The sequence below is a fragment of the Canis lupus genome, chromosome 5 (genome assembly GCF_011100685.1).
Source record: "Canis lupus familiaris isolate Mischka breed German Shepherd chromosome 5, alternate assembly UU_Cfam_GSD_1.0, whole genome shotgun sequence".
Taxonomy (NCBI): domain Eukaryota; kingdom Metazoa; phylum Chordata; class Mammalia; order Carnivora; family Canidae; genus Canis; species Canis lupus.
The window spans coordinates 55,688,191-55,711,956 of record NC_049226.1 but is presented as its reverse complement, the minus strand read 5'-3'; the positions used below and the strand labels follow the sequence as shown (position 1 = coordinate 55,711,956).

At 47.4% G+C, this 23,766-nt stretch overlaps 1 protein-coding gene across 1 annotated transcript in view; it reads right to left on the bottom strand.

The window, feature by feature from the left end:
* The window catches only part of GLIS1 (GLIS family zinc finger 1), a 222,646-nt gene extending 205,667 nt beyond the window's left edge, over positions 1 to 16,979 (bottom strand). Inside the window, exon 1 of the mRNA XM_038537490.1 lies at positions 16,672 to 16,979. Coding sequence (XP_038393418.1) covers positions 16,672 to 16,945 — 274 coding nt within the window. The 5' untranslated portion in view covers positions 16,946 to 16,979. The remainder of the gene's footprint in view (positions 1 to 16,671) is intronic.
* Positions 16,980 to 23,766: the final 6,787 nt, after the last annotated feature.

The window sequence follows — 23,766 nt, the reverse complement described above, 5'->3', positions numbered from 1 at the left end:
AATACCAGAAGACGACAGCTAAGCAGGTTGAAGGCAGGGAAGGCCACTGTGTTGCTCAAGTCTGGGGGGCATTGTTCACAGATGGGGATAAGTGGCGCCCCCTGGAGGTGGGCACCAGCAGCCCTGGCTGAAGGCAGCTGACACCAGGAGTGTGACCAGGAGGGAAAGGGGACCCACTCTCTCTATTAGGTTATTTTTAAAACTGGTTAGTATTATATTGCTAAAAATAAAAATTTATTTTTAGAATGTTAATAAAAGAAGCTCCCTAATATAGTAGCAGCAAACAACAGGACTCAGTGAATGACAAGAAGAAGAGCAACGAGGGAGGGACGCCTGGGTGACTCAGTGGTTAAGCGTCTGCCTTTGGCTCAGGGTGTGATCCCCAGGTCCTGAAATCAAGTTCTGTACTGGGCTCCTTGCAGGAAGCTTGCTTTTCCTCTGCCTATGTCTCTGCTTCTGTCTCTCACGAATAAATTAATAAAATCTTAAAAAACAAAAGAGTAAGAGCAATGAAGGAAATGACAAAGGAAAGTATAGAAAAATAGGACTCTATAAAAAATTTCAAATTTTTAAAATCATTAAAAACGTGTTTAAACAGCAGACTCATAATAATATTAGCAACAAATATGATGAACAGTGCATTAACACAAGACAGCTTACTATCTATGTATATGGAATAGCAAATGATTAAATCTTCAGTAAAATCTATGTAAAATATTCAGAACCAAACGTAAATACCAACTTGCAAAAGAGGAGTGGTGAACTGTGAATCGACACACAATATATGTGCTGCTATGCTAGCAAAATAAATGTAAAATGAAATGATAACTGGATCTCGTCTCCACCTTCAAATTAGGAAATTATTTTGGAAATGCTGGTGAATGATGCAGGGAAGTAAGTCCTCTAAGACACAGCCTGCAGTTGTGAAAATTGGTGCAGCCCTCTTAAGAGCCAATCCATAATGTGTGTCAAATGTTACTACCCTTTCACCGAGTCATTTTCAGTTCTGGGGATCTATCCTAAGAAAACAATCAGACATGCAAACAGAGATTACTGCATAAAGCTATTCACTGCAGCATTATCTACACAAAGGGAAGAGAAAAATTTTATGCACTATACAAGTAATATATACACAGATTTGTTTGTAGGGGTATAAACTCTCTCTGAGAGGCCTGGTATTGCTGGTTGTCACCAGCAATGTGAACGGGGTAGGGGAAAAAAGAGAAGAGGAACACTCTTCCTAAGAAGCCGTTTTGGGTCTTCTGAATTTTAAATTATTTTAAGGTACCTCCTATTTAAAATGATTTGAGAAATTTAATAAAATGCATGTATTTCTGAATGTTTACAAAGAATTTTAGTAACATGGATGAGGTTTATTATGGTAGAATGTGGAGTTTAAAAATAAGTACCCAAGACTTTATATTCAGAATGACCTCAACGATATAAATAATATATTAATACAAAGTAAATATTAAAAAGACAAATGAAATATACCAAAATGTAAATGGTGGCCACTGTGAGGGGTGGGGGAGAGGAGAGTGAAGATTACAAGCATGTGTTATTTCCATCTATATATGTTTCTATAGTTTCCAATTTTTCTATAATCAGTATATACTACTGACATAAGTGAAAAAAATAAAGAAAAAAATTAAAAATAAAATATAAAAATGAGTCAAATTATCTTTAAAAATAAAATATAAAAATAAGTCAAATTATCTTTAATCCACCTCCAAAGCAGGATTATAAATAACAGGAAGCAATTTGTTAGATAGAAGTCAAGAACACAGTCCTAATCTAAGAGGCTGCACAGGGAGCTGGGAGGAAGCCCTGAGCATGATTCCAGCTTCAGAGACGTACTTCATGAACCATCTGCCCTTCTCCAGGCTGCTTCTGTGGGGAACCAGCAGAAACCAGCACTCAAATGCTGCTTCTCAAGAAGATCTGCTCTGATATCTCTCTTGTCAATGCTGAGATCAGGACAGAGCCTAGGACTCATGTTCCACCCCCAAAGGGAGACAGGCCTGGTAACCAGCATGCTGGCCCTACCTCCCTGCTGGTATGTCCACCTACCTGGCCTCTCGACTGGATGCTCCCCAAGGCAGAAGATGAGCCTGGGTTACACCTACCTACCCAGGGCCAGATATAGAGCCTAGCATATGATAGGGCTCCAGGAAGCATTTGCTGAACAAATGAATAAATTTAAAGAATGATATTCTAGACTAGTGCTGTCCAACTAAACTTTCTGTGGTGATGGAAATGCTCTATATCTACTCTATCCAGTATGGGTAGCCACTAGCCACATGTGTCTACTGAGCGAGCACTTGAAATGTGGCTAGTATGATTGAGGGACTGGACTTTCAATTTTATTTAACTGTAATTAATTTTAATCTTAATTTTTAAAAAATTCTATAAGAACATTTACATCACAGAGTAGTTTAAGATTACAAAGGATAATCCTTTGAAAAAAAAAAAAAAAGAAAAAAAGAGAAAAAAAAGAAGGGACGCCTAGCTGGCTCAGTGGGTAGAACATGAGACTCTTGATCTCAGGATTTTTTTTAAATTTTTATTTATTTATGATAGTCACAGAGAGAGAGAGAGAGAGAGAGGCAGAGACACAGGCAGAGGGAGAAGCAGGCTCCATGCACCGGGAGCCCGATGTGGGACTCGATCCCGGGTCTCCAGGATCGTGCCCTGGGCCAAAGACAGGCGCCAAACCACTGCGCCACCCAGGGATCCCTTGATCTCAGGATTTTGAGTTTGAGCCCCACATTGGGTGTAGAGATTACTTAAAAATAAAAGAAAGAAAGAGAAAGAAAGAAAGAGAGAAAGAGAGAGAGAGAGAGAAAGAAAGAAAGAAAGAAAAGAAAAGAAAGAAAAGAAAGAAAAGAAAAGAAAGAAAAGAAAGAAAAGAAAAGAGAAAAGAAAAGAAAAGAAAAGAAAAGTTCAAAGATGTAATAAAATGAAAAGGCAAACCCGAGGCTGGGTAAAATACTCATAATACATATAACCGGCAGAGGTTTTCCCTCCAGAAGGTACAACAGAACACTTAAAACTCAACAATAAAACAAGACCATTCCATAAAATATTGGTAAACGACTTGAGCAGGAACATCACAAAAGAGGCATAGTAGTGGTCAGTGAGCATATGGGAAAATGCTCAATCAACCTCATTAGGGAAATGCAAATTAGAAAAACAGTGAGATTCCATCACCCATCCACCAACCAGAATGGCTACATTTAAAAAGAATTATAATATCAAGTGTTGGCAAAGATGAGGGAATGCAAAATAGGAAAAAAGTTTTTTTTACTTAAAGTCACCAATTAAAAAAGATAATCCAGTGTCTGGCAGTGCTCGATAAATGATTGTGGCAGCATACTGAAAATGAGGGCCGGGGGGAGGAAAGGAAGGGGGGCCCCTTATCTCTGTGCCCAGTATCAGACAATGGGAATTTACTTGTCTTCAGGTCCCTGTAGCACAGAGCTCTCCTGTATGAGCAGCCGGAGCCACTAGGGAGACTGGGAGGAGTGGGAGGGAGGCATATGAGGCTAGGACAGGAGAGACTTGGAAGATTTTGTAAAAGGAAAGTTCTTGGCCTATATTCCCAGAAATGATGAGAAAGGGCATTCCCTCCAAGGGGAAAGCTTAAGCAAGCAACGAGTATGAGAAAGGAGCAAGAAAGGGGCGGGCAAAGTCGGTCACCCTCCCTGGGACTGACTACCCTCTCCTCCACCAGCATCCTGCCCTTTCCCACAGACGTCACTGATTCTCTCACTAGCCTTGCAAGGGGAGCTAGCAAGCAAACACTTTCATTCATATGCCCACAAACCCAGGCTCAGAGCTGCTGTTCCAGGTTGTGAGGCTTAGCCTGGCTAAGCCCAGGAGTCCATTTAGGACGGTAAGCCAGGTGCTAAGGTGGTGAAGCTACACAGAGGAGGAATGGGGACCCCATCAGGCTGGGGGGTCCTACACACTTGCCGACTGTCCACTGCCCTCGAGACTGCAAGCTCCATGCAAGCGAAGGCTCCGACTGTTAGACCACCACAGTGTTCCAGGGCTCAACCCTACACAGAAGCCAATCAACACATACATCAAGGAGCAAACCCAGGGCCTTTCCTGTTTTCAGGACCTGTTCACACACTGTATCCCACACACTCCTGACAATTGGCAGGGCATGGATTCACTGAGCTGAGGCTCAGACGTAGAAATCCACTCTAGGTTGCTGTCCTGGAAGCCCGCTTAGGGAACATCCCCAGGAAAGTGCCCCTTCCCCGGAAAGGGACAGATGAATTCTGCTGGGGTCCTGTGCTCATTCTGCTTTCTGGTCCACACTCCCTCTGCAAGGCAGAGCCATGTTCCCCACAGACTCTGCTCCAAGGATTCCACCGTCTCAGGTTGGAGAAAACACGGACCCAAGCATCCATAATACTTGACTGTTCAGTGAGAGAAAAGTGATGGAGGGCAGTTAGAAGACAAAGGAGGGAAATCACAATCACGGCTGGGAAGAGGCAGTCTCTCAGCAGTGATGCAAGGGTTAAGACCAGGCCCAAGGCACCAGAGATCCGGAGGACCTGAAGGGGGACCCATAGAGGGAGCAAGGTGTGAGGAAGGGCAGGATCAAGGAATCGGGTGGGCTTACAGCTCTGGAATTTGGGGCAGGTCATTAAGCCTCTCTGAGCCTCACTTTTTCTCATCTGTAAAATGAGGGTGACAAGGGACACCTGGGTGGATCACTGATTGAGCATCTGCCTTTGGCTCAGGTTGAGATCCCGGGGTCCTGGGATCGGGTCCTGCATCAGGCTCCTGCAGGGAGCCTGCTTCTCCCTCTGCCTCTGTCTCTGTATCTCTCTCTCTCTCTCTCTCTCTCTCTCTCTCTCTCTGTCTCTCATGAATAAATAGGTAAAATCTTTTTTAAAAAATGAGGGTGGCAATATTCTCCCCAAGAAGTAAATGTAGAAAGAATTAAATGGCTTTACAGGCTCTCTACCCACCACAGCGTTCAACAAATGGAAGCCACTATAGTAATGCAGACACCTGCACGCATGGGGAAGTTGAGGGCAGAATGGTAATGGCATCACAAGTTCGGGAAGCAGAATGAAAGTAATCCAGCTGGGTATGAGTCAGAAGGCAAATCCCAACCCAATAAACAGGGGGCGGGTGGCTCTCCCTCCTGGCCCATCCCACAGACACTCTCCCCCTCCTGCTGAACACCAGTGCTACCACAGGCCCAGTGAGGGTCTTGTACTGACCCCGGGCCAGGACCAGGTCAGAGAGCTACACTCAGGCAGCCCACGCCCATCTCAGCCCCTAAGTGAAGCGAAGATGCCTCTGTGTCCAATCAGATCTGTGTCCTCCAGCACTTGGATCAGAATCTCAGTCTCTCTGGCCCCAAAGTCCAGACTATTCTAACTTCACCAAAAAAGAAAAACAAGAACCAGACTAACAGGATGGGGTACTGTGCCACAGAGGAGCATCAGATGAAGTCAGGCCAGAGGAGAGGACCTGTCCCAGCTATGCACTCAGTAAGACCAGCCACAAGAGCTCATTCTTGTTACACGCCTACTGTGTGCTAACCCCTGAGCTAGGTGCTCTACAGAGGTCTCCTCTTCATTCCCACATCAACCCTATGAGATGAGAATTATCTCCATTTGGCAAATGAGGAAAAATGAGGTTCATGGTTCAATGAAGTTGCCCAAGGTCCAGCAAGTTGTGCAGTATGGGATCTGAACCCAGTTCTGATTTCAAAAACCATGTGGCCGCATTTGCACAAGTAACAGCATGGTCTCTCTGATCCTTAGTCTTCTTATCTGTTCAAGGGGGGACTGAAAAAACAGTAATGATTTAGACAGAGCTTTACAGTTTACAGCACTGAAATCGTAACAGTGCCTGGAGAGAAGCCAGTAGGCCTACAATGCCCCCAGGGACTCTGTCTAAACCTGACCTGGAGGGGGGATCCAAGGTATGTACATCAATTTCCAGGGCTGCAGAAAGCCATTGTCTAGCTCCTGGTCCGAGGTTCCAATACCTGGTCCGAGGTTCTTCTTCATCTTAGAGAAATTTGGGTCAGATGGGTTACAATACCAATATCTGCTCTTTAAACCACAACATGAAACACACTTTAAAATGACTGAAATTTTGCCTAGGAGGGAGGGAAGGTTTGCAGCAGAAAGTGCCTACAGTCCTGGGCCACTCTGGGGACAGCTCTCATGCCCCTAGCTCCTCTACCTGGACCGTGGTCTGGCAACTCCAAAGGTCTGCAACCCATAAGGGCCTGTGATCACTGAAACCAACCCTTCCTGGAAAGGAGAGGACAGCGAGGCCCAGAGAGGTGAGAGGATGTGCCAAGGTCACTTAGCAAGCTGGGGGCAGACCAAGTTAGGAAGAGCCCCAGGCAGGTGCTGGAAAGGGAATATGGCTGTGTGTGCATTGGGAATTCCTTGCACATTTATCAGAGTCTCATATACACTGAGAGCCTACTGTGTGTTCAACCTTCTGGGAAAAACAAGAACATACCACTTGGCTCCTCCTTTATAGACGACAAGTTCCTTGAGGGCAGAGACTGGGTTGGATTCCATTCCCAACCTTCCAGACCCTGTGCTGTGCAGGGATAATGAAACTCTGCTCCGTCCTCAAGAACACATGAGTAAATAGAAAATCACCACAGTGTGACCAGTGCTACAGCACAAGGAAGGGTTAGGGCTGCGTGTGCCAGAGCTCTAGCAAAACCCAGCCTAGGGAGAAAGGGAAGGCTTTCAGGGGGAGGTGGCACTCAAACTCGGTCTTAAAGAGTAAGTAGGAGTCAGTCTGGTGGTAAGGAAGGGAAAGAAAGCCCTTCCAAGAGGTTCTGTTTACCAAACATTTACATGACAGCAATAACAATAATAATCCCAACATTTATTGAGCATTATACCATGGGCCAATCAATCTCTATATTGAAGCACTTGTACATATATTAACTCATTTCACCTTCATAATAGCCTTGTGAGAGCATGGCTACTGTTATCCCCATTTTGTATATATGGACACCAAGGCCCAGAGAGCTCGGTAACATGCCCCAAGTTTCCCGAGTCAGTACCCAGAACTAGGATTCAAACCCGATGACCCAGTTCCATGCCCACAGCCTCCATCGGTACCCTATGTTTCTCGGATACATCCTTTGTGCCAGACCTGGTACTGGAACAAGGGTACGGGGATGCATCAAAAGCAGGTCATGGTTTAGAAGGACAAGTAAAGAGAAATCCCAGGTCTGAAGCTGTGCAAGGAAAAGTCCAACAGTGCTAGAGAACCAGCAGGGCCTCAGCAAGAAATAGAGCTGGACCGGTGGGAAGGCCTTGAACGTCACATCAGAGGCCTCAGATCTATCCCGCCGGCCAATCGGTTGCCAATCTATAAGACAAGCTGTAGTATCAGAGGTGACCTTTGAAACAGGTACCGAAGACCAGAGACTAAAAGGATGTCTCTACAGATGGGTAAGTGGATGATAAAACATCAATCTAAAAGAGTACTTAAAACTAATAACCTCATTAGGCATCTCGTCCATCAACACATACTAAAAATCTAACTGCTGTCATGTGGACCGGAGAAAGATTTCTGTTCTTTTATTCAGAAAACTTAGATACCCCTGCTGTCTGGGATGGGAAGTAACAAAGTTTCGAGGCGAGGAATTCTTAGATGCCAAGGTCTGGGATTTCTACTCTACATCCACCTCCGGACCCTGCCTCTCGGAGCCCCTCAGTCTGTTGGAAGTCAACCATCTACAGACCCAAAGAAGAGCCAACCCCAGGCGAGAAGCTCCAATGCAGAGATATTCTCACAAAGAGCGCTACGTAAGTACAAATGACTGTTTGATCAATCATTTGGCCTCCGCGTGGGATTTGGTTAGAATTAAAGCCATCTGGCTGCTGGGGGTTGGGGGGGGGGGGTGATGGGGGAGGAGACAAACAGGCGGGAAACTGACCCACCCCCTCCCCCAGAAAGCATTGTTAAAATATAAGGAGGAAAAACAGTCAAGTCCCTGCTGTTATTTCAGCCTAAGCCACTTAATCCTTCAGCACATAAAGCAACTTATTTTACGACCTTTTCCCTTTAAAAAGTAAATCTGAAGACGCTGCCTTGAATTCAGATATCTCTGAAACACAACTCATCCCTCCCAGTGAAATATCCTGTTTCATAAACCTTCCTCGAGATACTTGAAACTGCAGATCACTAAATGCCTAGCTTTAGGCATCTGACATTCCAGAGAATTAATATTTAAACTTATTATAGGAAAAAAAAAGAATTGAGTTTGGTTGAAGCATGAAATATTTAATAGTGTCTCCAAATTAGAAACCCTATTTTGTTTCGCGCTGGAAATGCCAACGTTATTACCTGGGCTTTGCACTCAAATAAGATAAAATGCACAGGCGGTCTTGAGATTAAACACATAATTACGGCCGTTTTCTCCAGAGAGAAGAGGAGGGAGGCAGGTTTGGGGAGTGGAAGCGATTGAGTTTCATTTTTACGATACACTTAAAATTATACTATCATCCTCTGCCTGGAGGGTTGGGCTTAAGAGCGTTGAAGCTACTTAATCACCGAAAAACCGTGTCACGATCCATGGATCCACGGAGGCCTATTCACGGTCTTGCGAAGCCGTCTCTGTCTTGGAACGGGCCTGCTGCTGGACGAGTCCCGGTAACTTTCTCTACTCGCTAGGACAAAAGTATTAAGTGGTTTGGGATAAAAATTAAGCTTCAATTGACACAGTGGATCCTGGCAGCCTCTGCCGGCACATGTAATTTATTTACAGGGTTGGAAAGTCGGCAAAATACATCATCAGCTCTTATACAAACTTCTACTAGGTATTAAATACCCAAGCCTCAGAGAAGTAATTCATATAGTCCAGCAACGTTCCAAAACAAACCCAATCTCCAGCCCTCCAGAGAGCTTAAAACAGCAAATGGGATCTGTATTTTTAAAGTCAGGTTTATAATTCTCCCTGGTTTCTTGCTAAAGCTTTATTTTCCATCAAACCTGTTATTTAAAAAAAAAAAGGCAGCAACATCTAAAAGAGTAATCTAGTTTTAAAAAGACACAAGTAGGAAGAGGCTGGGCCACATCGCCAACAGTGCCATCCTGATAGTTCTTCCTTCTTTCCCTGTCGGACTCAGGGTCAATATCCAAAGGCAAGGAAGGCTGGGGCATTAAAGCTTCCTGCAGGAAGTGTGATCCCGAGAACGTCCACCATCTCATGAACGCGGGCATCGTCGTGCAGGGCCACAGACACAAACCAGCAGCAGGATCTCTTCCTTCCCTAGGGGTCATTTGGTTCGTTCTTCATCTGACACAAAAGACCCATTTCCCATAATCAAACTCTCAAGTTTACTCTGATTCCTGGGCTGCTCTTTCTCCATCCTACCACTGAGTAAGAATTGTTTAATAGATCTTAAGCCATCATGCCCCATGAAGCATGCATTCTACTACTAGGTGTGGTGGGGCTTATGAGGAAGTCTCTTCAAACATCAAAAGATGTCTTCAGAAGCCCTGGAAGGGAGACTGCAGCCAGGGCCCGGGCAATGAGTCTCCCCAAACCGTGTGAAAGGCTCAAAACAGGACTAGAACCCACAATAACCAGGGGTGCGTGTGTGCGCCGTGGCGTCTGGGAAGGAACGGCATCTAGAGGGTCCCTCCACAGCCTCGGAGAGTCCCTGCCTGAGGACCCCATGTCACAACTGGCAACCACTGTCTTTTCCCTGTTTCTACAGCAGAGGGCTGGACAGATGCAGACGGTCTTCCCATAAAGTCACACCTCGGCCTGTTAGTAGAGACTCCAGGGGTCTGGACCAGCCTGTGGCCTTCTGCTACCTTCCCCTGGGGCTGGGGGCACGCTCTACAGCCACAGCAACTCCCTGTTACCGCCTGGGTTTTAAAGCTTGTCCTTGAGAGCGCTGTACTTTAGGAGGAAAGTCCTGGCTTTGCAGTTACACAGAGCTGTGTTCAAATCTCACATTTTACTACTTACTACCTGTCCAGCAAGTCACTGCGAATTAAATAGTGAGCTTATGACTGGGGCAAGTCACTTTAACTTTCCAAGCCTCAGCTGCCCCATCTGGGAAACTAGGATAATGCCTCCTTTTCTCCCAGGGTTACTGGGCACCATTAAATGCAATCACAGCTACAGTACCCAGCCTGGCACAGAAGAGGTGCTCAGTAAAGGTTCGTTGACCCCCACCCCCTCTTCTGTTCCCTTCTGTGGTCAGCCTCAGGAGTCAAGAGTTCAAAGGAGAAGTTGAGTCTGAGACAAAGGTGGCTTCGTCCCACACCCTCAATCCTTCCTGACCTTCCCACTCCAGCCCATGTAGAATCCTGGAGCATCAGAGCTGGAGGGGGCTGTGGAACATCCTGTCCAACTGCTTCCCATTTTACAGATGGGGAAACAGAGACTCAAAGCCAAAAGCGCGGCCCGCATGCATCGAGGCTGCACAATGGTGCATGTGTTTGCTCCAGACAGGCCCAACCATAACCACCAAATAAATTCAGGCCATACAGGAAATGCATTATTCAGTTAGCGGACTGAAGGTCTCCTCAGTGCATCTGACTCAAATGCTGACTTTAAAAACACAGCTCGTAATGCTAACACAATCCGCCTCGATCCGCCGGAAACCCTCTGAAGGAATAACCCTTTGGAGTTTAGGGGAAGATGGGGAAAAGAAGAAAACAGATGCTTTCAGTGACTTTAAACTCTAAGACCACTGGGTTAGGGTTGTACTCTCCCCGCCCCCACCTCATCCCAGGTCTGTTTCCTTTCAGTTTCTTATAAATAAGGCCTAGGGAGACCAAAACAGCTACAACCACCCTCCCCCTTTTCTGCTTTCCTTTCTCACTCAGCTATCCGTCCGGTCCAGGACTTTGCTTCCAATGCTGAAAGCATTTTTTTTCATTGTAAACTATTAATTCGGGCAGCCACTGTTGATAAACAAGAAGTCCGTTTTTAAACTGCTAGAATCATTAGCACAGTGAAGGCGAGCGGCACAAATATTTCAGGAGTTTGCTCTTTTTTTCCTGGCCCTGGTATTACAGCTGTGCTTTCTGCATAATGCAGTTGAATTTTTCAAAGCCCATTGCAAAAGTTTGTTTCATTTCTTCTCCTCCTTGAAACGAATGTCTTTGTTTCTTTAAGCACAAAAATAAACCACCCCCTACACCAAAAGAAACAACACAACTCTCTAGGTCCCAACTAATTGCAACTAAAATCTGTATTAGCAAAATAAATTTGCAAACCACCTAATTTAACTCCAAATATGACTATATATATATAACTATATATATAGTTTTATGTGTATATATATACACATATCGTGAGGTGGTTGAAATACCACCATCATCGGCTTCAAAAAAGGGAATTCTTTTCCAAGAAAATTGAGGGAAGGAAGGGAAATTACCCTCTCTATGCAAAAGCCACAATTAGCAATAATCACTGGTCAACTGACAAATAAAGTTGGTATTTATTTATTTGTTGTGTTTTTTTTTTTCCTAATCCTACCCAAAAAAGGATTGAAAACTTTAGTTTCTCCCCTTTTTCTAGGATGCTGGCCAAACTCCACAAAATAAAACCGAAGAAAATGATGATAATTATGCAACATTCAGAACAAAGAACATAAGAATATATTTTTTTAAATGATTCATTGTGCACTTATGCCTGTAATGAGATTTTAACGCACTGTAAAAATAAGTGTGCTGGCTCATTTAGCTTCTCACGCAAATGTAACGCAAGGAGATGAATAAGTCAAAGACAGGGTGCGTTTTTTTATTCTCAGAAGTGTGAAGGAAAACCACAGCATATAAAGAAACTTATGTTTTTAAATCACAGATGGAGCAACACAGCCTACCAATATGATGCCACAGCTAAAAGGGTCCTGAGACCTCAGCCCAGTGGAGCAGGACAGGTAAACTGCTCAGAAACAACCAGGCCTAAATTAAGTTACGATCTAATGTGATGGTCTCCTTTCCATTTGTAAGCCAAGTCCTAGCAGCTTCTGGAGAGCATGGGAGGCAGGAAGGGAAGAGAAATTCTAGCCGCACAGGATTCTTGGGGAATCTTTGAGAATTATATTTCCGCTACATGTCTATAAAAGATTTGTCGGATACATAACTCTTACGACTGTAGACGCAACATGTTCCTATCGTATTTGTGTACCCACACACATACATGTTTCTCTTTGTCTCACTGAGCCTGACATTTGGCCAGCAGGTTTTTCTCCCCCTTTTTTGAAACCTCAAGCACCGAAAAAATTTGGATCTGATTATTTCCGGATCGCAGGACCAGCACTTTAAAATGGATGAAATGCAAGCAAATTGCCCACCAGAGCCGGAGGGGGTAAATGCTTTCAAAATAACTCATACCTTTCTATTAGGGATGCGCTAGCCCCTTCTAGGCCTCCCCTGGACATCACGGTGACCATTGTTGTTTACTCTCCACCATCGCCAGCCCCTAATGCCCATACACACAAACTGCAACTGCATTTTGATTTCCTTTTTCAAGGAAAAAAAAAAATTAAAAAAAAATATATATGAACTATTTTTTTAAGTTAGAAGATTGACTACTTTATGGCTATGTCATGATGTCTGTTTACCAATGACAGTGTCCACGTGTGTCATGATCGTCAGCCTCTTTCTTTTTTTTTTTTTTTTTTTTGCTAGGACGTGTCCAGTCTCAGGACGTGGTGTAAAGGGCCCAGAGAGTCACTGTAAATTAAATAGTGAGCTCACTCTCTGGTTTAGTCTGGAAACAGCAACTCTGGACAAATGGTAAACTAAGACGTTTTCTAACTATGGCACAGGTACCACTTCCAAAAAGTCAAGACAGAAGAAATACCAAAAGCAAAAAATATTTTAAGTTCTCTGGGAACATTCAGGAGGCCATTCCGTACGCCAGCTCTTGGTCGCCAACATACACATGTAGAAGGTACAAGCTGTAGAACCAGACTCAAATACTTGGAACCGAAGGCTTACAAACTATCGCTTTTTGCTTGTAGCTTTGAGCACATCCTTGAACCTCAACATCTTCATCTATAAAATGGGAACCACAGCAATAATAGCCAGGATCTGCCCAGCACTCTCAAGACTGCAAAGCACTTTACATCTGTTCCCTCCGAGCAGCCCACAAGGTAGGCAGAGTACAGCTGGCTTGAGAGCAGATGAGAGAATGTGTGGGAACACACGCTGAAAACTGTAAAGCACTGTGCACGGGGCACGAGCGTCATCAGGCCATCGCCACAAAGCTGTCTGCCTGCATAGAGCCCAGATGTTTACCTTCTTTCCTTGTCAGGAACTTCCAAACGCACAGTGTTGGGTGTTTAATAATAAGAAAGAAAAATGCAGCATCTGGTAATTTGGCCTTTCCAGCTGCTTGGAATCTGGATAAACGGGACTCTGCCATAAACAGATCGTGATTCTTATTGTAAATGATGACAATGTTAGTCCATGACGTCGTACCATCCCCAGTGCCTCCTGACTCCAGATCTGGAAATACAGACAACCCCAGCATTTATGGAGAAGCCGTGAGACTCAAGGGCTCGCTTCCTTTCTCGGCTTAGGGTCTATCTGAAGCAGAAGGCAAATCATCTGAAACCCGACCCCAGATCAAGCAATACTGTCTTCTCTCTCCCGTTCACTGGGCACCCCGTGGCCACAAAAGACCTGAAGCTTGGCTCCTCTCAGCTTCCCCTGGCCAGTGCACCAGTGAGTGCGCTTCACCTTCAACATTTTAAAAATCAAACCTTTCTCCCTCTTTTCCCTGCCCCTTTTATCTCAAGTATCACTTACCCTAGCTTGGCATGAATTAATAAAAGTGACCCCTCCTACCTTTTTAGTTTATAAAGCATTCTCACAGCCATTGTTTGATTCACCCTGGGAGGAAGGCATCATTACCTCTCATGCAAATGAAAAGCCAGACGCTGGAGAACCTTAAAGGCATCACAAGAGTAACCCCACAATAAGCAGGCCCTGAGGTGGCCCTTGCACTAAAGCTCTCCCCAGTCTTTCAAAGTCAGTCTCACGGTAAGTTTACAAATGGGTGGGGTGGCAAAGGCTCAGGCAGTGAGCGAGTTCCCCGGAGCTCGCACAGATCATAGGCCACAGGGCAGAGTCAATAAATATTTTTCAATAGGTATTTGAGTGTGTTTCCAATAAACCTAAGATCTGGAGCTAGACACCAAACGTTCAAGAGGGTTACGTGGTCCAGGGAATATCTGGGTGGGAGCAGGGGTAGTAAGAGGTGCCGAAGCTTCCTCATGGCATTTTTAAGAAGACTGCCGAAGCTCTGTGGGGAAGCTGGTTTCATCTCCGGCCACTGAGGGGCTGGCCTGTGAGGAAGACTTTGCTGAGGAGAGAGGCCAGGTTGGCAATTTCTTCAAGCCCAGGTCAGTGAGCAAAGGCTGGCCAGAGAACACCCACCCAGATCAGGGGGCGGCCTTTTATAATAGGAGATACCTTCTCTTCTCTCAGGCCTCAATTTCCTTATCTTTCACAGGGGTGTGATAAATTCTACCCCACCAGCCGGGAGGGAGACTGTATAGAAAACAGTTTAGAAGAGGCATCTGAGGGACGTCTGGGTGGCTCAGTGGTTGAGCGCCTGCCTTTGGCCCAGGGTGTGATCCTGGAGTCCTGGGATTGAGTCCTGCATCAGGCTCCCTGTGAGGAGCCTGCTTCTCCCTCTCCCTAGGTCTCTGCCCCTCTCTCTGTGTGTCTCTCATCAATAAATAATTTAATTTAATTTAATTAAAAAAAAGAAGGAGCATCTGGGTGGCTCAGTGGTTGAGCATCTACCTTTGGCTCAGGTCATGATCCTGGATCCTGGGATCGAGTCCCGCATCAGGCTCCCCAGAGGGAGCCTGATTCTCCCTCTGCCTGTGTCTCTGCCTCTCTCTCTCTCTCTCTCTCTCTGTGTGTGTGTCTCTCATGAATAAATAAATAAAATCTTAAAAAAAAAAAAAAAGGCAGCCTCTTACAAATGCTTAACCAGAACAACCATGTTAGGGTACAAAGAAAGAGGCTGTTCCTCCCATCCCTTTCTACCCTCCTTTGTCCTTCCCAAATACAATCTTGAGTTAAACATTTCATATACTAGACATTGGTGGGGGAAGAGGAGTATGAATAAAGATAATTGGGGTTTAGGAGAATGGAAATAGGAAGATCATATGCAAAGCACCCAGATGAGAGGTCTCTAACCACGGCTCCAAACAAAGATATGTTTAGGAGAGCCATTCACCAGGTCTGCAGAGAAATCGATCTTCAGGGACAGCTATGATTTTTTTAAAACCTAAAACGTTGTATGAGGGTATCTGTTTAAGGGAGGATTGTATGTGGAGCAGGGCAAGCCAAGAAGCTCAGGGCAGCAGATATTACTCATGTCTTGCTGCGCACCACTCCTCTCTCCCCAGTAAAGAAAACCTCATACGCCTATCCTAGTAATAATACCCTAAAACCACTGTTTTGTGTCTACCTTTCCAACAGAGTCCCTCTCTGTTGGAGTAGAGGCTGACATTGAACATGAGACAAGAAAATAGCACTCTCCTACAAAGTCAGGTGTTTTCATTAAAGAGAAAAACACTGTTTCCTTTCATTTCATTTTACCAGTGCCTGAACTGGGAAGTTGGTTATTCTCCACCCAGAAGAAGCTCTCATCTCTAAAACCCAAACGCTCTACGTTTTCTAAGTTGCTGGGGCTAATGCTAAAGGAGTGATGTCTATAGAGCCAAAAGAAACTTTCTGTCTTGAGAATCACCTAGAAATAGAACCAAGAGGTCCTAAAAGCCGAAATAATGAAATCCCAAGCCTTGGTTTCTCTCAGGGAGAGAGAAAAGGTTGGGGGGGAGGGGAGGATGGCAGGACAACACTGCATCTTAACAATTTCCCTAATTTCTAGTTAATTATCTGTCAGCATGAAACTTATAAATAATGGCTCAATAATAATTAACTGTGATGAGAGAACAGGTTCATGAGAATGCCCGCATCATCGCTGACTTTGAGCCCATAAACCCTACTGCAGCCTGCACCTTACACCCACCAGCGTCACTGAGTAGAGGATGGGTACTGCAAAGGAATATCTGATCACATATTATGCTTCTGAAGCTTCAAATTTGAAAAAGCCATTTTTTTAAAGTCAAGATACTGACTCAGGCTGGATCACAGATTCATAAAATTTTCCATCAGGACTCCAGAAATCATCTGACAAAATTAATTCCTCACTTGACAGATGGGGAAACTGAGATTCCAAGAGGGGAGAGGTCTTGTTGAAGGCCTCTGGTTTTTGCTCTTAGCATGATCAGAATATTTCCAAATATGCCTGTGATATTCGAGTTGCTATTCGCCCTAATTCACAAGATTCTGTAAGTTTCGCACAACTCTTACCAGAAATTCACAGAAGCAAAATCACGTAAGCTGGACTCTCTATACACATAGGTCCTCCGAAATAGGCTTACAGAGTTTAGATTAGATGCTTCCTAAACAGGCATCATTTGATAAGGACAACCGAGTCCCAAACACCGAGAGAGAAAGTGATGAACAGGAGAGAAAGCTCCACCTAGTTCTCCCGAGAATTCCCGCAAAGGAGTGCGGTGCTCAGGCCAGGCAGCCCGGATTTCTCCACGCCGCCAGGCCAGCCGGGCACGTCGGCGGGACCGGGACCGGACTTACCCTTCCCGGCGGCGGCGGCGGCGGCGGTGGCCTTGGACGGACCATAGTCTCGGGGGCTCCGTGGGCGGAGGAGGTCGTGGGCGCAGGGCAGCGGCGCGGGCGGCCGGGGCAGCAGGTCACGCGGGCCCCCGTCCACGCAGCCGCCGCCGCTCACAGCGACCCTGAAGGCCATGTGCGTGCCGCCGAGGCCGGAGGGCCCGCGGCCTGGACCCGGGGCGCCGAGGGCCTCCTTGGGCCTCTTGTCTGAGTGCGCCTCCGCCACCTCGCAGTGCATGGCGCCAGCGCAGGGCGCGCCGCTGGGGGGTAGAGCCGGGCTCCTGCGGAGGGAAGACAGCGGGCGCGTTAGAAAGGGCGAAGGGCCCCCTCGAGTCCCGAGTCCCGAGTCCCGAGTCCCGGGGGAGGTTGGGGCCGGTCACCACCACCCCTCGACGTACTCCCCGTCTCTAAAATGGGTGAGCTCCACCACACTTCCCTTAACCCGACAAACCCACCTGATCGCGCAAAAGCCCCTTCCTGGCCCAGAAGGGCTCACGCTCCCCCCTCTGATGTGTCCAGGGCCCCCCCACCCGCCGCCGCAGCGCATTCGGGGGAGCCCGCGCACCCTCCCGCTCAAATCCGCGGCCACCGATTCCAGCCGTCCCCAAAGAAATGGGGAGACTGAGGCCTGCAGGAGGGAGAGCGCCTGAGCGGGGTCACCCCGTGAGACCCGGCGCGGGCGGCAACGCGGATTCCCAGGGCCGGGCTCGGGCGACGCCGCGGAGGCTACTCCAGGTGGGTCGGGGGCTGCGCGCCTCCCTGGGCGCTTCGGGGACCCGGCGGCGCGCAGGGACCAGGGCTGCGCACCCACCGCTCCGGGGCGCAGCCCCTCCCACACTTACCCACGACCGCCGAGGCCGGTTGGGGGGGTCCGACGACGGGCGCTCACTCCCGCGACACGAACCCATCACGAGCACACAGAGACACGCACACTCCCACGCGCGGCAGAGAAAATGGACCCTTCGCACGCGCAAACCCGCGGAGATCGGGAACGCCCCTGGACGCCGGCTCCCACGCATACCACACGCCCCCGCAGAGGCACACTGGGGACACCGTGTGCCACACGTACGGCTCCTCTCATTCACCCGCTCCGACGCTGGGCAACGCTGCGGCCCCGCGGGCTCACACTCCGCGCACACGCGCGCTGGGGCCCCGTCCGCAGCGTCTGGGCCCTGCCGTCATCCCTCCTGCAACAAGGGCCCGGGGCCCCCAAACCCTCCTCCCCTCGCTGCGCTCCCCGCGCCGTTCCAAAGCTGCCGGGACCCCAACGTCCCGGGGACCCTAGGCTCAGACCCCGGACCCGGCGCCCGCCCTCCCCGGGTCCCGGGCCGCGCCCCCTCTCACCTCGCCGCTGCGGCTGCAGCTCGCGGGGCGCACGGCTCGGCGCGCCTCCACTGGCGCCGCAGCCCCCGCAGCCGCCGCTGCCGCCGCGTCCAGAGGGGCGGCATCCCGGGGCGGGGTGGGGGCGGGGCGGGGCGGGGCGGGGCCGGGCCCGGGCTGCCCGACAGCCTCTCCGGCCACTGGCTCGCCGCGGCCGCCGCGCGGAGGCCAATCGCGGCGCGAGGGCGGGGCCTCCGTTGCCCCGGGGCCTGGGCAGGGCGGCGAGCGGGGCTGGGCGGAGGGTTTGACAGGCGGCGGCCGCCGAGCCCCGCGCTGCCCGCTGCCCTCCGGCCGCCCGGGCGGGCAGGGCGGCGCCGCGGGCCGAGAGGCAGGGCGCGTCGGCGGAGCTGGGCCGGCCGGGCGGCGGAGCGCACGGGGCGCCGGGAGAGCCAGGCTGTGTCCCCGCCCGTCCCCGCGGCCGAGGCCGGACCCTTGCCTTCCCCGCGGTCAGTTTTCTCCTCGTCACGCGGGACCGGCGGGACCTGCACGCGGAGGTAACGCTGTGACAGTGCTTTACAGTCGGGCCGCAGAGTCCCCGCGGCTCGCTCGAGACCTTGCACGCGTTTCAGCGCCGGTCAGCGGCAGCGTTGGGACGAGAACCGGGGATGTCGGACCTGGCTTCTTCGGCGTTTTGGTTTCTGCGGTGTTTTTCGCTGTAGAGCCCAGGCTAGAGGGTGCCCAACTCCAAAGTTGAAAGAAGAACAAAAACAGGGGCACCTGGCTGGCACAGTCAGTAGAGCATGCGTCTCGTCATCTCAAGGTCGTGAGTTCCAAACCCACCTTGGATGTAGAACTGACTTTTTTTTTTTTTTTAATGATAGTCACAGAGAGAGAGAGAGAGAGAGAGGCAGAGACACAGGCAGAGAGAGAAGCAGGCTCCATGTAGGGAGCCCGATGCGGGACTCGATTCCCGGTTTCCAGGATCAGGCCCTGGGCTGAAGGCGGCGCTAAACCACTGAGCCACCCGGGCCGCCCCTAATTTTTTTCTAAAGATTTTATTTACTTGAGAGAGAGAGGCAGAGACACAGGCAGAGGGAGAAGCAGGCTCCATGCACCGGGAGCCCGACGTGGGACTCGATCCCGGGTCTCCAGGATCGCGCCCTGGGCCAAAGGCAGGCGCTAAACCGCTGCGCCACCCAGGGATCCCTAGAACTGACTTTTTTTTTAAAAAATTGAAAAAATGAAAATGTTAATTAAAAAAAAAAAAAGGACAACAGCAAATGCCAGGTCTCAACTAGAAAATATTCTAATCAAATCTGTGAATCTGTCTGGGGGCAGGGCCCCAGTGCCTAGATTGTTAGGGGGCTCCCAGGAGATCTTAATGAGCCTTGGGGATTGAGACCCATTCCTCTAAATTCCTTCCCGGCCTGGAACCCGATTCCCCTGTGTTCTGGGTTTCCCTCACAGCCAGCCGTGTCTCTCCAAGCCCTGTCCAATGCGTCGAAAGACCACCACCCAAAGAACAGTCTGAGGGTGTTTAGCTGCAGTGGCTCAGGTCCCTTCTCTGAGCTTCAGTTTCCTTCTGTAAAAAGCAGAGTTATTCACCTGGGCGGGACTATCCACCAGGGCTACTGGAAGGGTTCTAGGAGACCCCCAAGGTAACCTGTATTCATTTCAGCCCACCCCCAGGACACTGTTTGCTGGTGACTCAGGCCACCCCAAGGGACCTATCTGGCTTCACACACTCTGAAAGTAGGGTGTCTGGTCTCCTTGCCCTTGGCCTCAAGCTGAAAAATGTATATGCAGCCTGTCCCTATGACACAATAGGTCAGGTCTCACAATAGACATTCTGCAAAGAGTAAGAGACCTCAAGCAGCATCCCTAGAATCTTGGGAAACCAGGCTTTTAGAGTCATAAAGTTCTTTTTTTTTTTTTAAAGATTTTTATTTATTTATTCATGATAGTCACAGAGAGAGAGAGAGAGAGAGAGAGGCAGAGACACAGGCAGAGGGAGAAGCAGGCTCCATGCACCGGGAGCCCGGTGTGGGATTCGATCCCGGGTCTCCAGGATCGCGCCCTGGGCCAAAGGCAGGCGCCAAACCGCTGCGCCACCCAGGGATCCCGAGTCATAAAGTTCTAAAATCTGATTTCCTATTATTGGTTACACATAGCATTCGCAATTAGATACTGGTAAGAAGGTCCTTGGAGACTTAGTCGCACCCACCCCTACATTCAAAGGAGAGAGGATGTGACTGGCCCACAGCCATATGGTGGGTGTGGCCGAGCTGGCACCAGCATCCCCACTTCCTAAGTCCCAGTCTGGTGCTCTGACTTCTGTATCAACCAGCTGCCTCTAATAGACAGAGGATGTCATCCAACCTGCCCATTACACACAGGTCAAAGGCCAAGGGCTGCATAGGGCAGCTCAGTCTTGTGTGTGTCTGGGGATTTGGAGTGGAGACTTGTTGCTACTTTTATGGTAGGAGGAGAAGAGGTAGAGAGGAGCAAGGGTAGCTCACCAAGCCCTCCAACACACTGCTAGGGCTGAAGTTCTAGGGCTGGCTCTGCTGCCAACAAGCCATGTGGCTTTAGCAAATCATAATCTCATTTTGAACCTCAGTTTCCACCTCAAAAAGCAAGACAGTTGGAAGAAGATGGCTGGCCTTTCCAGTTCTACCCTTCAGTGAGTCCTGGAGTTGAATCCTCCCCTCTCCTCCCCCCCCCCCCAACACACACACACACACACACACACACACACAGCACTGCACACTTGGGACTCTGGAAACACTTACTGAATAAGTCACTTAATCAACTGTAACTGCAGGCAGAGGCTCTCCAAATTTCCAAGATGCAGCAATGGCTCATTCACTTATTCTTTACTGGGCACCTCCCCTGAGCTAGCCCCCACACCTGAGCTAAGGAAATGGAGATCCTGGCCTTCCCCCATTGAGCTCACAGCTCCACCCCACCAGGACAGATGAGTTTGTAAAGCCTGACAAAGCAATGCGAAGGTTAATCTGCTCATTAAATAGACCTCTTAAACACTTGTATATTGCAGGACCCCTTTGGGGATATACAAAATCCAGTGGGTGCATGCAGTTTTTTTTCTTTAGAGAGAAATGTAAGGAAATGTTAACAGTGGTTAAGGGAATAAAGGACTGTGGGGTACTTTTTCATTTTTTACTTTTCTGAACTGTTTGCCTTTTCTAAGAATATGTATTATCCTTCCTCTCTTTCAGTAGGGGTTACTTGAGCAGTAGGACTATGAGCTGTATTTTTTTTTCCTGTGTAGTTTTGGTATGAAAATGAAACTCATTAATATTTTAATTGTCAAGAACAAAGCACAGCAAAACAAGTAAAATCCACTTCTCCCTTTAGCAGGCCAGACAATAATGTGTGTTTTTAATACTAACCAGTGTTCCAGCTCAAACTTGCTTTTGCCCTCCTACTCCCACATACAGCCTGTCTACTTGGATATCTCCATCTGGAGCCATCTGCAAAAGCAAACATGTTTTCTTTTCCGACTTAGCTCCTCATTCCTGTATCTACCTAGCAGACCCCATGGCCAAGTCCTCCATGTCAGAAGTCTGAGGCATCCTAGGTCCCTTCTCTCCCACATTCCCATATTTGATTCACCATGAATCCACCTAATACCCCACTACATTTCTTCCCAATTCTTCTTCTTGCCTCTAGACTTATCCTCTTCCCTATCATCCATTTTCCATACAGGTTTCTCTTTCAGGCTCTAAAACATAGATTTGACCATGTCACTTCCCTGGTGAAGATAGTGATCATTAATAGATCCCAACAGCCACCTAAGTGAAGTCAAACAATTTTTTCACTCCACCACTTAGCCCTATCTTGTGTTCCAAGCACCCTAGAATATTTTGCATCACCTAGAACCCAGAACATATATTTGTATCTTTATAGTTTTGTATATGATGTTTCCTATGCTAACATTTTTCTTGCTTGTCCTTCTTATGAATTGTTTGATACCCAGCTCGAGTGTCACTTTTTCCCAGAAGCCTTCTTGAAATCCTCTGGCTAGAATTATTTTCTTCCTGCACATTCCTACAGCAATCTACTTCATTCTATCTCATAACTTATATTATACCGTTTTATAACTACCTATTTAACAGTCTGTCTCTTCCTTCAGCCTGAGATCTCTCTGGGAGAAGGGGCAGCCTTTTGCCTTTGTAACTCCAGAACCTAGAACACATTCTGGCACAATGTTGGTACTAGGTAAATGTTTATGGAATGCAGATTGAATTATTAGAGACTGACTACTACTTCATTTGCTTGACTGCATTTCTAGCTAAGCACTTCTCTTTTTTTAAAAAGATTTTATTTATTTATTTGTGACAGACGCAGAGAGAGAGAGAGAGAGGCAGAGACACAGGCAGAGGGAAAAGCAGGCTCCCCTGTGGGAGGAGCCTGTGGGGAGCCCGACATGGTACTGGATCCCGGGTCTCCAGGATCATGCCCTGGGCTGAAGGTGGTGCTAAACTGCTGAGCCACCGGGGCTGCCCCAAGCTAAGCACTTCTTTAAGCTATCATGACCTCCCTCACTCTTGGTCCAGGACTATAAGCATATACACAGCAAATGATTGAGGCAAAAATAGACATTTCTGTGTATCTAAGGGTCTCTTGTGTCCTGGATATATGAAAAAAGGAGAAGGAATAGAGGTGATGAATGCTACACTGCTTACTTTGCCTCTATTTCTTGCAGCAAGAGAAGAATTAACATTCACTAGGGAACCTACTATGTGCCAGGTGGGTTATGGCTGACACTCTCCATATGTGATCTCATTTTATCCTGAAAACTCTGAGAGAAAGAGATTGTCTTTCCGGTCTTATAGGTGAGAAAGTAAAAGCTCCAAATTAAGTGATTTGCCAAAGTTCTCAGTTAAGAGTGTCTGCCTCTCATATATCCATGGTTAACTGATTTTCAATAAGAATGCCAAGACCACTCATTGAGGAAAGAATAGTCTCTTCAACAAATAGTGCTAGGACAACTGGATGACTGCATGCAAAAGAATGAAGTTGAATCTCCATATCATACCATCTACAAAAAAGTAACTCAAAATGGATCAACTTCATAAATGCAAGAGCTGAAAACCATAAAATACTTAGGAGAAAACAAGGGGGCAATCTTTGTGACCTTGGATGTGGCAATGGATTCTTAGATGTGAAACCAAAAACATAGGCAACAAATTTTTTTTCTAATAGGACTTCATCAAAATTAAAATTTTTTTCTGCATCCAAGGACATTATGAAGGTATGAAAAGATAAGCTATAGAATGGGAGAAAATATTTGCAAATCATACATTTGATAAGTGTTTAGCATCCATAATATATAAATAACTCATATAGTCCAATATCAAAAAGATGACCAAGTCAAAAAAATGGGCAAAGGACGCTTCTCCAAAGAAGATATACAAATGGCCAGCAAGTACATGAAAAGATGTTCAAACTTACTAGTCATTAGGGAAATGCAAATCAAAATTACCAAAATCATATCCACTAGGGTGGCTATTAAAAAAAAAAAAACAGAACGAAGTAATAAGTGTTGGTGAGGATGTGGAGAAATTGGAACCTTCATGAGGATGTAGAGATATTAGAACCTTCATACATTGATGATAGGAATATAAAATGGTTCAGCCACTGTGGAAAACAATTTGATGGTTCCTCAAAAAAATTAACATAGAATTACTGACCCAGAAATTCCACTCCTAGATA